Source organism: Anarrhichthys ocellatus, unplaced genomic scaffold, assembly GCF_004355925.1.
Source record: "Anarrhichthys ocellatus isolate YVR2014 unplaced genomic scaffold, GSC_Weel_1.0 scaffold1, whole genome shotgun sequence".
NCBI lineage: Eukaryota > Metazoa > Chordata > Actinopteri > Perciformes > Anarhichadidae > Anarrhichthys > Anarrhichthys ocellatus.
The window spans coordinates 12,588,754-12,603,651 of NW_022280031.1; the positions used below are offsets into that span (position 1 = coordinate 12,588,754).

General features: G+C 45.5%; 1 protein-coding gene across 1 annotated transcript in view; it reads right to left on the reverse strand.

The window, feature by feature from the left end:
* lrig1 (leucine-rich repeats and immunoglobulin-like domains 1) overlaps nt 1–12,618 on the reverse strand; it is a 33,511-nt gene extending 20,893 nt beyond the window's left edge. The window contains exons 1-3 of the mRNA XM_031854783.1: nt 11,540–12,618; nt 1,347–1,418; nt 442–516 (exon numbers count right to left, since the gene is read on the reverse strand). Of these exons, the coding sequence (XP_031710643.1) occupies nt 442–516; nt 1,347–1,418; nt 11,540–11,742 (350 nt within the window). The 5' untranslated portion in view covers nt 11,743–12,618. The remainder of the gene's footprint in view (nt 1–441; nt 517–1,346; nt 1,419–11,539) is intronic.
* Between the last annotated feature and the right edge of the window lie 2,280 nt (nt 12,619–14,898).

Sequence of the window (14,898 nt, forward strand, 5' to 3'; positions counted from 1 at the left end):
CACACACACACACACACACACACACACACACACACACACACACACACGCCCTACCCAAATAGGGCAGTAAATCTCCAGTGAGATGCCAGTGCAGGCAGTCCCCGCAGGCACAGTTTCACAACCGAGGTGGAACTATATACGAGCCGGCACTAGTCGGTTACTTGACCACGCGCTAAACGCTAAAGACAGAGCTCCATATTTACACCGACAGAGCTTAAGTGTAGGGAAGGTGGGGGGATTATTTAAATGTCATGGAGTTTCTTTCACATTAATGCATTACTTCTGAGATGCAGAGGCATATGCATCCTCCACAGACGGAGGCAGACTATTTCAGGAGCATTTCAAAGAGGCCACTGACCTCAGAATACAGTAACGGGGAGTCAGATAATTCTGGCACCGTGTTCGGCAGCAAAGGGGGGGGGGGGGGGGGTCAGTACTCACAGGTAGAGAGATACAATCTTGGAAGCGGCCTGTCCTAAATCTGGTATGGAGGTCAGCTCATTGTGGTCCAGCCGCCTGAAAGTAACAAACACAGATAGTAGTGGGTTAGAGAAGGAAAAGACAAGAATGACTTGTTGTTATGAGGACTTAAGAGGCATTTTCACAGGTATAACAGACTTCCAAACTAAAATAAATTATTATTCCAAATCTGAAATTTAGACACAAAATCAGAGCGTGTGTCAGGCTAAAGCTAAACCCAACATTTGTGAAGTTGTACAAAGTTTTACATGCTAGCTGAGATGCAGCTGTGTCATCGGCTGTGCTATCCCACGTGCTCCATCACATGAAGTTCAATTAAACCTCGTACAAATCAAAAGATTTAAAACACGGCGTGTCATGTCCTCCGCAGAGCAAGTAGCAAGTCATCCTTTTAAAAAACCAAAAATAACACGGGAGTAAAACGGATGTCGGGGGAGCGTATGACTGGCCGGGCCGGCCTGCCAGAGATGTCACCAGTGTGTGTATCACCGGTTAGCTCGTGTGTGTGTGTGTGTGTGTACGTGTCTTTTGTACTGGCGCTGAGTGACACAGAGCCAGGCCCTCTCCTCACCATATAAAATATTTACAAGGCCAGCGTTGGCCACAGTATCAGGTGGTGGAGAGGAGGCTTAATATAGAAAACCACCACTTTATTCTCAATTGGACTTAGTTCAAAGAAACACATACGAGGACGCTACTTGGAAGCAGAGCGGCAATCGCGTACGTTAGTCAGAATTAAGTCATTGATAAAAAAAAAAAAAATGAAAAGTTTAACACTTAAAACGCTCACAACAGAGGAAAACAGGGCCATACACACACTTTAGGAAGTCCATTAGAAAGTGTGCAGTGTGTGTGTGACTACTTACAGCTCTCTCAAGTTGGGAAGGGAGTCAAAAGCTTCAGCGTTGATGGAGGTCAGCTTGTTGTGGCCAAGGTTTCTGAAAAAGAAGAAGATGTCAATTTAAAAAGGAGTTCAAATGCTCATTTGCCAAACAGTAGACGGGGGAGGACAATTAAAAAGATCTAAATATCAGCAGCGTTTTAGAAACCTTTATTGTATGTGTCATTCAGTAGTTCAAATACAATTATTTCTCTCACTTGACAAACGGCCCGTATTAAGTATGCCTGAAAACACAGCAGTGCATCCATTCAGCCGGCCTTCACGGAGGGCCGGATCAATACTATATCGATAGAGAGCGTCTCTCTCTCTCTCTCTCTGGCTCACTTTCCAAAACATAACCCACAGGCCATTCATCTGCTGCAGTCAATTTTCACTTTAGGCGCAACGGTGTATTTAATAGCTGGCACTCGACTCGTACAGAGGCTTATTACGGAGCGATTTGTCCAGCGATATAGCGTTACCGCCGCCGGGGACCGAGTGACAAGGAAAGGAGGTCATGTGTGTGTGCTCACCTATAACACACGCATCTGCCTTTCAGATCGAGCTTCCCACGCCGTATGAATCTAATTGACGTCGCGCAATAAACAAGTGACATCTCTGTCAGACACCTCCCCGCCTGGCTGGCACGCGGTCTGAGCCGTTGGCAGAGGAGGAGGCCGCAGTGAGAGTGCCGCTTGTGTGTTTTTTTTTTGTGTGTGTGTCGAGGTCTGGCCAGACGAGACAAAGGGAGCCCACAGCTCCGAGGCCGCCCGCGATCCGCCCCTCCGTCCCTCCATCCAGACGGCCCAGGAATGTTTCACAGGCCCGCCGAGAGATGGCTGCTTGTTCCCAGACACTGGGGACACTTTCACCTGATGCAAGACATTCCTTACCCTCTCGCCCCACCGCGGTCTTAGGGGGGGGGGGGGGGGGGGTTTAGGGGCTGTTAATTCATGTCATCCTGCATGTTTAGAGAAAGTAGGAATGGCTATTATGAAAGCTAGTGTGAGGAGGCTGGGACAATACAGGAGCAAAAGGTTTTAATAGTATTTACGCCCATAAATCTTAGTCTCCGTCTCACTTGACAAGATTTCCCTTTGTCTTGTGTGCTCGATTGCAGATAATGACAGTCTCCCGCCCCAAATCTCTTTTTGTGTGTGTGTGTGTGTGTGTGAGACGAGATAATAGCAGAGCATGTGTCTGCCCTCCAGGCACAGGCCTGACAGGGAGGCCTGTCGTTTTCCCCCAACCAAGATTAAGCCACGCCCACTTTCGTACGACAAAAAAAGATTTGACGGCTGCGTGCACCTGGAAACCACAAGGTGTGACAGCTAGAGTAGCTTGTTAAAAAGAAGTAATATGGGAAGTGAATTTGATAATTTACTGACCACAAATGAGACAAGTATTACCTAGTGTGCTATTCTCTAAATGTTCAGTGGGTGTCTGGTGTTGAGTAATTGGAAACATGTCAAGACATGACATGTCTTCATGATAATTTGACTTCATCCCCCACCACTAACGTGACATTACAATCATCATTTTGTGGGAAAGACTGTTTATATGCATGTGTGACGATGTCATGATCCTTTACCGGGGCACCTCCCATCAGCGGCCCGGACCGCTAAACTGTCGCCCTGCTGCAACAGGACGCAGTTACCTCGTTACGGTGAAGCCGAGTGAAAAGAATCACACAGCTTTCCTACGGGTCCGCCGCCTCTGCCTGGAGATACAGATATCCAGTCAAAAAAAATCAAGTCACGTTTGAGAGCCAAAGCTGCAGTGCTGGTGCTAAAGGCCACAGCAACAAACAGAACGGCTCCTTTGTGTGAGAGCTCAGCCTCTCTCTGAGTCGCCGACGGTGTTTACACAACTGAGCCTTTTTTCTTCTCCCGTCTCATTCTCAGCCAGATTTATTCTCTCGCCTATCAGATGAGATAAGTTTCACAGCATTTTAACACCTACTGCATGAAGCGATGGTGATAAGGCTGGTCCCCCCCCCCCCCCCCCCCTCTCTCTCTCTCTCTCTCTCTCTCTCCTGTGGAAGGAGGAGGAGGGTGGTGGCGGGGGCCGCCGGTGCTAAGCGCGGCTAATGCTTTCCAGAAAGTAGACTTTCCAATCGGGCCGTTTCTGGAAGAAGCCTTGAAGCCATTTAGAGGTTTTTTTGGGAGATGCAGCCACCGACACCGGCAGAAACAAACGTACCGAGGGGAACGAGAAACTTTTTAACTGAATAATTCAACAAGCCAGAAAAAGGGATGTATAGTAGAGATGGGAGCAGTCGCTGCGATTTACCACCTCAAACACTACAAAAGCAGTTTGCCTTAACGCTTCAAACACAGCATTCCATTGTATGGCACAACTAGTTTATACTAATGGGCAGGACTGTTTGACATTAGTCAGCAGGATCACAATCTAAAGCTCTCTGTGCCGGGTACTGAACCAAAAGTACAGCGTGGGACGATTCAAGGCTGCGTGTTGAGCCAAATACTTTCCCACTCAATTCAATTTCAAACTCTGGTGCACAGCAGCCAGGTGAAATTAACGAGCATCTTATCAGCAGTTATTTTACAAGTATAATTTAAATTGAATTTATCACTTAATCAAAAACTAACTCCTGACCACAGAATACATTATTTAACTGGCGGCACACTCTGGCCTCCATTCGGCACAAAGTTCCCCTGAAGTCGTCATAGTCAAGTTAAAACAGCTTGATGTCACAAAACATTCACAAATAAATAAAAACACACAGGCTCCGTGTAGCTCCGTGTCTGTTCTAAGCTGCACCGGCCAACACGTCACCGGTGTTCTAGTCTACGCTGCTGGCCGTCCATCAGTGAGCACGGGTCACCGTAACCTCTCTTCTGTCAGCCGAGATGAGCCAGATGAGAAACAAGAGGGCTGGGCCACCACACAAACCCAAACACCTCCCAACGCATTATAAACGGTAATTAAGAGACTGTTAAATATCAGGAGGGTAAAGCTTCCCCGTGGAGCACAGCAGACATTTAAAAACACACAAGGCCACCAGATGCCCTGAAGTAGTGTAATTTTCGAAACAGTCAGTTAATTAATCAATACAACATTAACTGATGAGTATTTAGATCACTGAAGAACTCATCCGTCAAGAATTTTCAGACATGAGGTCACTCCCTCGTGAATATATATATATATATATAACTTTGGGTTTTTGGACCGCTTGTCTAACAAATGCTACTTATGACCACAGTAACTTTATCTTCTGTTGAAAAACTTTTTATAGGCTTAACAAAAATAAGAGATCAGCTGATAATAAGCCAACTACTGGAAGGATACGTAAGCAATCTGGAGCATTAGCTTCAATCTGCCCCCCCCCCCCTCCCCCGTCTTGAAAAGGCGAGCAAACTGTCTCAGGAAGAAAGATAGGGCTCAGCGCCTGCAGCAGCCCGTCATTGCTGGACCAGCGTAGCTGATCTGACATACAGAGCTCATTAAACGACCTGAAAAAATATCTGCGCTACGTGTGCTGTGGGAGTCGAGGAAACCTGGGAGTACAGGAGTGATGTCATGGCGTATGACACTATGCTTGTAGGTCAGCACACAGTGTGTGTGTGTGTGGGAGAGAGAGGAGATATGGGGGGGGGAAAGGGAGAAACGGAGCAGCCAGGGACTTGCACATATAGAGATACATCATCATTATCTTTCCCATCGCTATCGCGGACAAATGCAGCGTGAACTTTGCTCGCCTGAAAGTGTGAAGTGATGTCAGTGATGAGCCTTCTGTGGTCCAGCTGGGAGACAAAGGCCCTTTAATGTGGTCGATTTCACAGCATCATAAAAACTAGTCAAATAATAACCTGAGTGTCTGATGGACACACACACACACACACACACACTCTTCTTGTCATTAAGGGCCAGTTTATAGCTAGGCAACTGCAGTGAGAGTGTACACAAAGCCAACACCAGCTCGTGGCCAACATTCTGCACACCAGTCAAACAGAGGAAGGAAAGCGGTGGAACAATATCTTATCAACTCTGACAAGGTTAAAAGCATTAAGCCAGCCAACGAGATTTGCAATAATAACAATCATGATAAATGCGACGAATAAAACACCAGTAAGTGCAAGATCTGGGGAGCATGAGGAGATCAGAGAAGTGTAGCACTGATGGGATCAACATATTTCACAATTTGCATTACAGATCCCCCCCCCCACACACAACTCAACAAAGGAGCTGCTCCAGCCTCTGAGATCAGTGAGGCTGGGAGTGTGACTCAGTTTGTGAAGTTTTTTTTCCGAGGCAGCAAGGCGGGCCACATCTTGGGGCCAGGTGCACCGCCATTCTTCACGCTGCTGGCTTTGGGCCGACGCAGGGCACTCCAAACAAATAGGGAGAAGATTTCGGGGGGGGGGGGGGGGGAGCGGGTCTTGCACTAGCCCGAGGCACCGCATGAACCCACGGCCGAGGCCCAGACGACGCCAGCCCCGGAACACTCCGGATGAGAAGCACAAGAACACTCGCGGCGCCGAACTGCATATGTGTTGTCCACAAACACACACAGGGTCGCCCTCCTGCATTTAATAACTGGATTCTAGCGCAATAACAATATAATTTGTTACAAATGGCGCCAGATTACTTCATTACGAGTAAAAGGAAATGAGTGTCCCCCAATTAATCTGAAAGAATAACAGAAATGCTATTGTTTTAGTACCGTGCAGACAGTTGACCTCGCAAACTTCAAAGCGTAGAACAATACTGGATCATTAGTCAATTTTACCCTAGTTATTGTTTATTATACCAGCAGAGCAAAATTTGGCAATAATTACACTCCAGCCGGTGTTGAAATATGTTTCTAAACGGCGGACTCCAAGTACATGTGAATATGTGGGTGTCTAGACAGTGGAGCTCTGATGCTCATTTCCTTCCTGCAGTATCAGAAAGTGCCGAGGCCAACAAACGTGAGGCCCAACTGAGCACTCAGAGCTCCGCTCGCTTCTCCAAGGACTGCCTGTTTTCTGGGGAGAAGCTGCTTCGCTTGCCCAGTGCCTCTCTCTGTCCAAGTCACGCTTTTTTTTTTTTTTTCCCCCCCTTTCTCTAACATCTTCTCCAGATTTTTCAAACTCTTACCAGATGTAGAGAATTCACAGATGATTCATCCATCAAGCCCACTTTGTAGACACCGACTTCGGGGGAGAGGAAAAGGTGGAGGGAAAAAAAAACAAAAAAGAACTTGGCGCCCTTAAGGGTACTAAAGGGCCATGTATTCTGCCGACTGGATTCCTGTAAAAAAAATGACTTGAGGCAGCAGCTGTTTGATTGTCATTGTGAAGCCAGTGAGAGGCCGTGAGCTCACTTCCATATCTCCGTGTTAATGTGAGACTTTATCCGTTACGAGCGTAACGGCTCAACCGTAGCTGTTCCTTCCTAATTCGTTCACAGCTAAAGATTTGCATGAATCGTCTCAAAATCGGTTAAAAAAAAAAAAAAGAGGATAATTTACAATATAAAATAGATCGCTTGCTTACTTAAATTTGCATACAGGAACTCCCTGTACTTTTAGGATCCAGCGTAACACCAAACAGCCCGATAAGGGTCGAAAAAAGGGAAGAGCAGCTGATAAAAAAAAAAAGATCTGTGCCAACGATAATATCATCTTAAACCCTTCCAAGCAGTTTGACTTTAAAATATCCTCATGTGGATACGAGTCACAAGGGTAAAGAAACTATGACAATAAACAAACTCGGTATACTCCCAGTACCACAAGATTACGAGGCCGTGTAACGAGAAATACCCTCGAAACCACAAGCATGCTCACAGTAGATATGACCATGATAGGTTAGACAAAGTAAAACACTACTTAAAATAAAAAGAGTTCTGTCTGACAGTCTGTGACACAGGCAGACAGTTCTGTAATGCTCCGTGTCCTCTGGGTTTACTGGGTGTGTTGCAACATGTGTGACAGTGGTTGAGGTTTCTGACCACCGACAGGACTTTCACCAACTAGTGGAACCGGCCCGAAGGCAGCGGCAGCAGCAGCAGACCGTGACATTGACAAAACACTTCCATGCAGTGGGTGGAAAAAAAATGTCCGCCCACCTTCCCACATATATTGCCCCCCGAGCCAGGTGATCTGCAGCCCCACCCGCTGCAGACCAACTGCGGCCAAAGAGCCCGCCCGGCCCCTGTCAGGAAACCACCGACACAAACCCATTTCCTGAGGGGAAGAGCCAAAAGCAACAGTTCGGGGGTGGTGTTTACCAATAAGGCTGTGCTGTGAACTTTAGGGCTACGGCTTGGGGTTGGAGATGCGGAAGGACGTCTGGTGTTCACCACGCATTGTGGCCAGCGCACTGGGAAACCGCTTGGGGAAATGCTGGGTTACAATCGGGAATATTCAAGATCCGGCTTCTTCTTGCTTTTCACCGGAGTTACTGCAAGTAAACTCAACTCAACTTTAAGGAATAAAAATTAAGACAAAAATAAAAAAAAAAAAAGGATTTTACAATCTCGCATGAGACAAAAACGTAAAGACGCTGGCAGACAGACGCCGCGTATCTGCTTCATCTCCATCCAACCACAGCAATCTCAGCCAGCACAATTAGTCATGTTCGTGATTTTATTTACTTGCAAAAATCCCATTACGTCGGTGGCACTGTGGGCAAAAATGCTTTTTATGCACATTACCCTTGGCCGCAAATGAGATAAGGCACCACTCCTGAGAGGGAATATGTGACTGTGTGAGAGCAAACTTGCTTTGAATGTTATTAGGCTATTCATCAATCAGAAACAATGGACAGGCATCGGAGACTGCTGGTCAGTTTGTTAAACGTTAGAAGGACTGATGTAAAACAGCAAAGGATATGTTTGACAAACACAGTTATGACTTTAAAACCCTGTGTGGCCAATCACAGGGAGGCATGGGGCTTCATAAATAATTGATAAAGCAATGTACAATTTTCTATTGTCAGTTCGTTAAGTGAATTATCGTTTGTATGTTCCATACCTAATTAATCACACGACCCCTCAACCTCTCACTGTGTCTCCTTGTTAGCTCGGTCTGCTCCAACATCTTTGTTTCCTTGATTCCTCGTCAAGGCCAATTTCTCACAAGGGACTGTTAAAACAGTCCCTTGTTTTAACAGTCCTGAAGGAAGGAGCTACAGCCACGGGACTTCTAGGACTGCTACTGGTGGATGAACTGCCGACACCTAGCCTCTATCTAGCCACGCATCTCCCCATGACACATATTCATCAAGGTTCCCAGAACTACTCCTACAAAGTGCTCCGAAAGTGACTAAAACAGTGCTTCCTCAGAGAAGGAGGCGAGAGTGCATAACGAGGGGCCCGACACACACTTGATTCAAAAACTAATCAGAATGCATTGTAGTTTATAAAGCTGTGCATTCAACACATTCAAGGGAGTAAAAAGAAAAACTTGAGGCAGCACAGAAGCTGTGTAAATGCAGCTCCTGAGGTGCTACTGCTGTGGTCATTACTGTAATCCCAATTTAAGAGCCTGTGTAAAGATAATTGCAGCAAATACATGACAGCTCAATCCTTCTTCACCCACACAAAAGGGTGGGACGGCTCCATTAGCTTTAAACCGCTGTAAGTCTATAGACAGCGCAGCAGAACATAGAGGCCGCTGAACGTCTGTAAGTAGGTGTACAAAGCACATGTGTAATTGTACAACGGGGGGGGGGGGGGGTAACAACTGCAGTCGCATGTGTTCAAGCTACTTGCTTCTGTCAGATCCTACAGGTGTATGAGGTTATTGAGGTGTTCTTGTAAGCCTTTACGTCCACACTATGCAGAAGAGAGAAAGAGGAACGCTGGCCTATAGGTGACTTGTGCTTACTGACACCCACCAATGCTGTCCTCCCTCCCACTACCACTGCTGCTGCTGCTGCTGCTGCCTCCCTGGGGTAAACACAACAGAGTCGATTCCACACTGATTTCCCTCAGCTCAGATGCCTGAAGGTAGCGATGGACATTGTGCAAACCGTCCCGGTAAGCTCTATTGACAAGACGAAGCCATTATTGATGCACTGTGCTATAACTTGCTATATCAACAGCGCGCGCGCACACACACACACACACTTGTGCACCGGCTGCAGAACTCAAGACACAAAAAGAAAAGTTCAACCTGCAACACAAAAAGTAATTTCATCCACTCAGGTGGACGGGACTTGACCTGTCGTACCTTTATACTGGGATCAAACTGGGGCCACAGGTGAAATTGTCCGTACTTGTCTCTTTGGGTTTGCAGTAATCATCTGTTAATCTTTACAGACCCTGGAGGAACAGAGCTGGTTCCCCTTTGAGTCACCTGCCAGCATAATGTGACTATCTCTCAGTGGTGTGGAAATATGTAACCTAGGTGTTTTTTTCAAAAGATTATCCAAAGCCATAAAGCCATTCCCTTTGAAAACAACAAGATTGCGGGTTCTTAAATCTTGACTGATAAGGTTTGTGCCGAGATAACAGAAGTAGACTTGGAGCGAGACGGGGGGCTCGCGGAGCACCACATCTTTGCGGAAAACGGGAAAAAAAAAAAAAAAGGTTTGTTTCAGATGGGACGTTTGTCCCGCAGTAGTTGTCCTTTGTCCACGAGGACAGGAGGAGCAGTGTGCGTCTGCGTACTTGCATGATCAACAGCGTCGGCACTCGAACTTGGCTAAGTGGTGCTTTAGGGCAACGAGGCTACCCGGGCACAAGTGCCGTTATTCATGTTTTTAGAGGACTTGTTTTTTTTTTTTTAAGTTACATTCCTTACTTCCCAGGGGAAGATAAACTGCCGAACACAGGAACCTGGGAGCCAGAGAAGTCTCTGGGTGTTTGTTCTTTAACCCCACGTTCCCAGCAACACACACACACACAGATGCTAAAGTTCCATAACAAGATGCCCCATTGTCAGTGACAGTGGCTGCGGTACACCGAGGCGAGAGCCGCAATGTTGATTGGGAGGACGGAGAGCTGTGTTGTCTGTAAATAAATTGTGTCATTGAGCTTCATAAGGGCCAAAGTCTCCTAAACATTATGGGGGGGGGTTCCATTAACAAATCTCCCAAATTGGCTCATTTCCTAAATGAACTGTTGTCAGCCTCATTCTGAGGAACCAAGGCTTCATTTACAAGAAATGCAATTTGTGAAGTTTGGCTAGAAACACAGAAACAGGAATTGTGGTAATAACCATCATGAACACAGCAGAGGTTCATTTGTTATGACATGTTTGAGTCTTTTTGTTACTCACCCTGAGGGGGCCGTTTGTTTCTTCATAGCATTTTTTAAAGATGAATACATTAAAATGTACGGACTGGAAAAGATAGAGAGCTGTAGCCTCTAATATTCCCGGAAGTTAATCCAATTACAAAAAAGATAAAGCAACTTAACATAAGATTATACGAGGAGTTTGATAAACAGGCCACAGGGAATTGTTTTAAGGGAGATTTTTAAGTCTGAAAACTCTTTTTTTTTTATTTTTTTTTTTAAATTTGTCAAACTAACAGGATGTTAAGGACAATATATATAGGTATTCTATTATGTTTATTAGGTATCTCAATGTGCTCTTGAGCAAGGCATTTCACCCCTAAATAAACGGTTTGTGCACGTCCCTGTTCCTGCAGGTACCATTACACCTGTGACAAACTCTAAAGACCCCCCCCCCCCCCCTGTTGTCCTGGTGTGAACGATGTGGTGAAAACTGAATTCATGCGCCGCATAAACAATCTTAATCAAGTTACAACGCCATGCGTCGGGGCTGTCTTGAGCCAAACGCGCTGCTGGTTTGTTGTTCCAGTTTCCAGAGTAGTGGGAGGGGGGGTGCAGGGACCTCCGGAGGACGTTTAATTGGTTAACTGGGACATGAGGAGAAGTTTAACTTTACTACTGGAGACCTACTCGTTTAAAAGTCACTGTGGTGAAGGAGGAACACACACGACAGCTCGCTAGTACTATCAAGTTAGCAGTTTAAAGACACACGTGTATTGTGGCAACTCAAATCAGAACTAAACGTATTGTCGGAGGGTTTTAATTAAGAGAGCACCAGCAGGGGTCCACTGCTATTTATTTGCGCCTATGCATATACAGTACGTGTCTCTGCTGTTAAGGCACTTTACTCGTCTTTTACAAACGGGGTCACCCAGTTATGGGCCGGTCAATAAATAGGCTCGGTGCAACCAAGCGCTTTTAGTTTTTACTTACAAGGAGACAGTCCGGACTGGAAGGTCCAGAGGCGTAGCCGTCAGCTCCAGGTTACTACAGTCCACGGAGTCTCCGTCGCAGGTACAGTTCTGGGCACACGGTAGATCTGAACTCGACCCACGACTGATGAGCAGTTGGACCGACAGAATTAAATAAAACACACAAGGAGAAACATATCCAAATCGTCCCAGGGACGCCGCCATTTTGTATCCAGTTTTAATAGCGCGGCCGCTTGTGCTCTCTCTCTCTCTCTCTCTCTCTCTCTCCTCGTACCCACACAACCGGGATATTAACGTCGCTTCGGAGAGGCTGAACGCCCCTGAAAGCACGTTAAATTGTCTTGTTGTACGAGAGAGGCTAGCGATAGCAACCGTGGTGCTGTGAGACGTCTTCCATCCCAGTAACAGTCATTTAGGACACTTCCAAGTCCCAACTTTCTCCTCCCGGTGTCCGACGCGGGCTCAAAAAAAAAAGAAAAATCAAAGGTGAACCGCAGATTAAGCAGCAAAACGAGGCTGCAGCGAACTTGTGTGTCGCCCGGAACTTAACATGTGGGTGTTCATGTGAAGGTAAAACTACTTTATCGACAGGATGACTGCGTCTTTTGGTGACATGTTGGAGGAAAACATGCACCAGCGCGACGTTAAAAGGACACAGTGCGCCTCTCAAAGTAACTGTTGATCAACAGAGAAGAGAAACGTAACGGGGGGGGGGGGGCTTCTCGTGGAGTTATTAGCGAAGTTGAAGTTGTCGCAAAATAAGTTAGGACCCTCCGGAATAGTGTTCCTAAAACTCCGTTGATCTCTCAAGCCGCGCGCTGCACGTCGTCCCAAAGATCTCACGAGCGCTTCTTCGCGGCTGTGGTCGAATAAATCCAACTTTTTTTGCTTTTACGCGCAGGTCCGTTCCGGCAGAACTTCATCCGACAGTTTATCAGGTGCAGTCTGCGGTCACACAATCTCAAACGATCCGGTTAATGGCAAAATAGGGTCTCCCCTCCCTCCCTCCTTCCGATCGTGTACCGCCACCGGGACGTTTTTCCTTTCTTGAGTTACTTTTCCTTTTTTCTTTTTTTTCTTTCTCTCTCCCCGTAGTCCCACGTTGGATGCACAACGGCGATCCCGGGCTCCTCCCACGGCTCGCCGCGATTGGTTGTTGCGATTCGATGGGCGGGTCGAGCCCCTCATCTCATTGGTCGTCGCGGGTGTTGGAGCGCCTTTGAGCGGCTGTCAGTCAGCGGTGGCGGGCCCCGCCTGTGTTTCTCACCCCGGTGGTGTGAAACCGCACCACCTCCTCCTCTCGCACTCTCACTGCTTCTTAAAGAGACAATCAGTGTGATCGTGGCTCTGTAATCGCATTATAACAAGCTGTAATAACGTAATTGGTTCGAATGCCATAACAATTCAATTTAAAGTGTTTGTTGGCGAAGTCGAGGTTTACATGTAAAAGAAGAACGCTGTATTTCCTCCACCGGTCAGCAGATTTGAAGGGGAAAGCAAGCAACTGGTGTCACTTGGCTTATTCTGCTTACACTATGATTATTATTATTATTATTATTACTACCATCAAAGACTACAGCATTGGGGCTAATTGTGCCACAAGTTTTTACCACACTCATCAGCTCTGTAAACAATTAACTGTTGCATGCACAGTATTTTTAGGAGTGCCCACGAACTTTGACACGTTTTGATGAAATTGCTTCTAGTTCAAATGTTTTATTAAGAAGTTGAGCTGGTCAGGTGTGAGAGAGTAACTGTTTTATATCTTTGAAATCCACCTCAACAACTCAAACTGCATGTGCAACTGAGCAGTCGTGGACAGTAACTAAGTACATGTACCATTCCTCTTTTAAGGAACTTGTACTTTACTTGAGTATTACTTGAGTAAGAGAGTTTAATTTGTCACTTCAACTCTACAACATGTTGCGTACATCATACTTTTTACTCCACTTTATTTATGTGAGCTAGTTAATTACTTTTTTTTTATACAAAGCATATATTTAACCTCCCAGCAGCACACATTCTGATCTTTTACTTTAAAGTAACAACATCACAGTGTAGAAATCCTATAAATAGAAGTCCTGCAATTAAAATGTACCTAAGCCAAAGTACTCAAATTAAATTATACTTAAAATCCAAGAAGTGAAATTACTCACTATGCAGAATAATTTATATTATATTAATAGATTATAATCATTGCATTAATGTATGAGAATTGCTAATTTAGCAGCTGGTAAATGTGGGGCTAACTTTATATACTGCTGGGTATTGTGATGTATATTATTGATACATCATCATTTTTGAGTTTCTTATATTTTGTATTGATAATCTAAATCTTCAAAGTAACTATAGCTGTCAGATAAATGTATTAGAGTATCAAGAATATTTTCCTCCAAAATATAGTTGAGTATTAAGTGCCTTCAAATCAAAAGAGCTGAAGTACAAGTACCTTTAAAGTGCACTTAAGGACAGTTGAGTAAATATATTTTGTTCCATTCTCACACTGTCCAGAAGTATTTAACTTGGCTCCATGGGGCCTTTCACCGTAATGAGTGCTTTTACTTTTGAATACTTTGGTATATTCTACTGATAATACTTTTACTGAAGTAAAACGTTGAATGCCCGGCTTTTACTTGTGATGGGGGTAATTTTTATTTTTATTTTGGCAATGCAATTTTACTTAATTAATAAGATCCAAGTGCTTCTTTCACAACTGTCTGTGAATATTATGCAAAAGTTGCTGTCTTTGCCAGGTGTGTCGGAGCATCTGTGTGCACCATTGTGTGCTAACTGTGTGTGTGTGTGTGTGTGTGTGTGTGTGTACACTTTGGTGTGCAGGCACACCCATGCATGCCTGAGTGTCTTGTGCATCCACACTGATCTTTTTACCATTTGAGCGTGCCCCTGTAATGGCCACAATGATAATTCTTCCCAAATGTTGGAGTCTTGCTCGCCCGTTGCCTCAGAAATGCACATCTGTGATAAATCAGTCGTCCTGTCAGCCTCCTGGCCCCACCAACACTTTTTTCTCATCGCATTTTTTTGTTCCTGGCACTGACAGACCGTATTGATTGACTTTGTCAGAGCCATTGTGATCGCTTGGTGTTTGGTAGATTTCATTGCTATTAATCACAGTGGCGAGGACACCGATATTCACACCTGCAGCACTGCAGGCAGCTCACTGGCACAGTTCCTCCTTCCTTTTCCAGTGAATTGGCGAAGGTTTCACATTGCATCATGCGTGTGTGAGTGAGCACAGTAGCCTACAGGTGAGGCCTCCCGCTCTTAGAAGCGAGGGAAATATCTGAGTAATGAGTCCCTGTTAAAACATGACTTCATTGGTGATGGAAAACTGAGTAA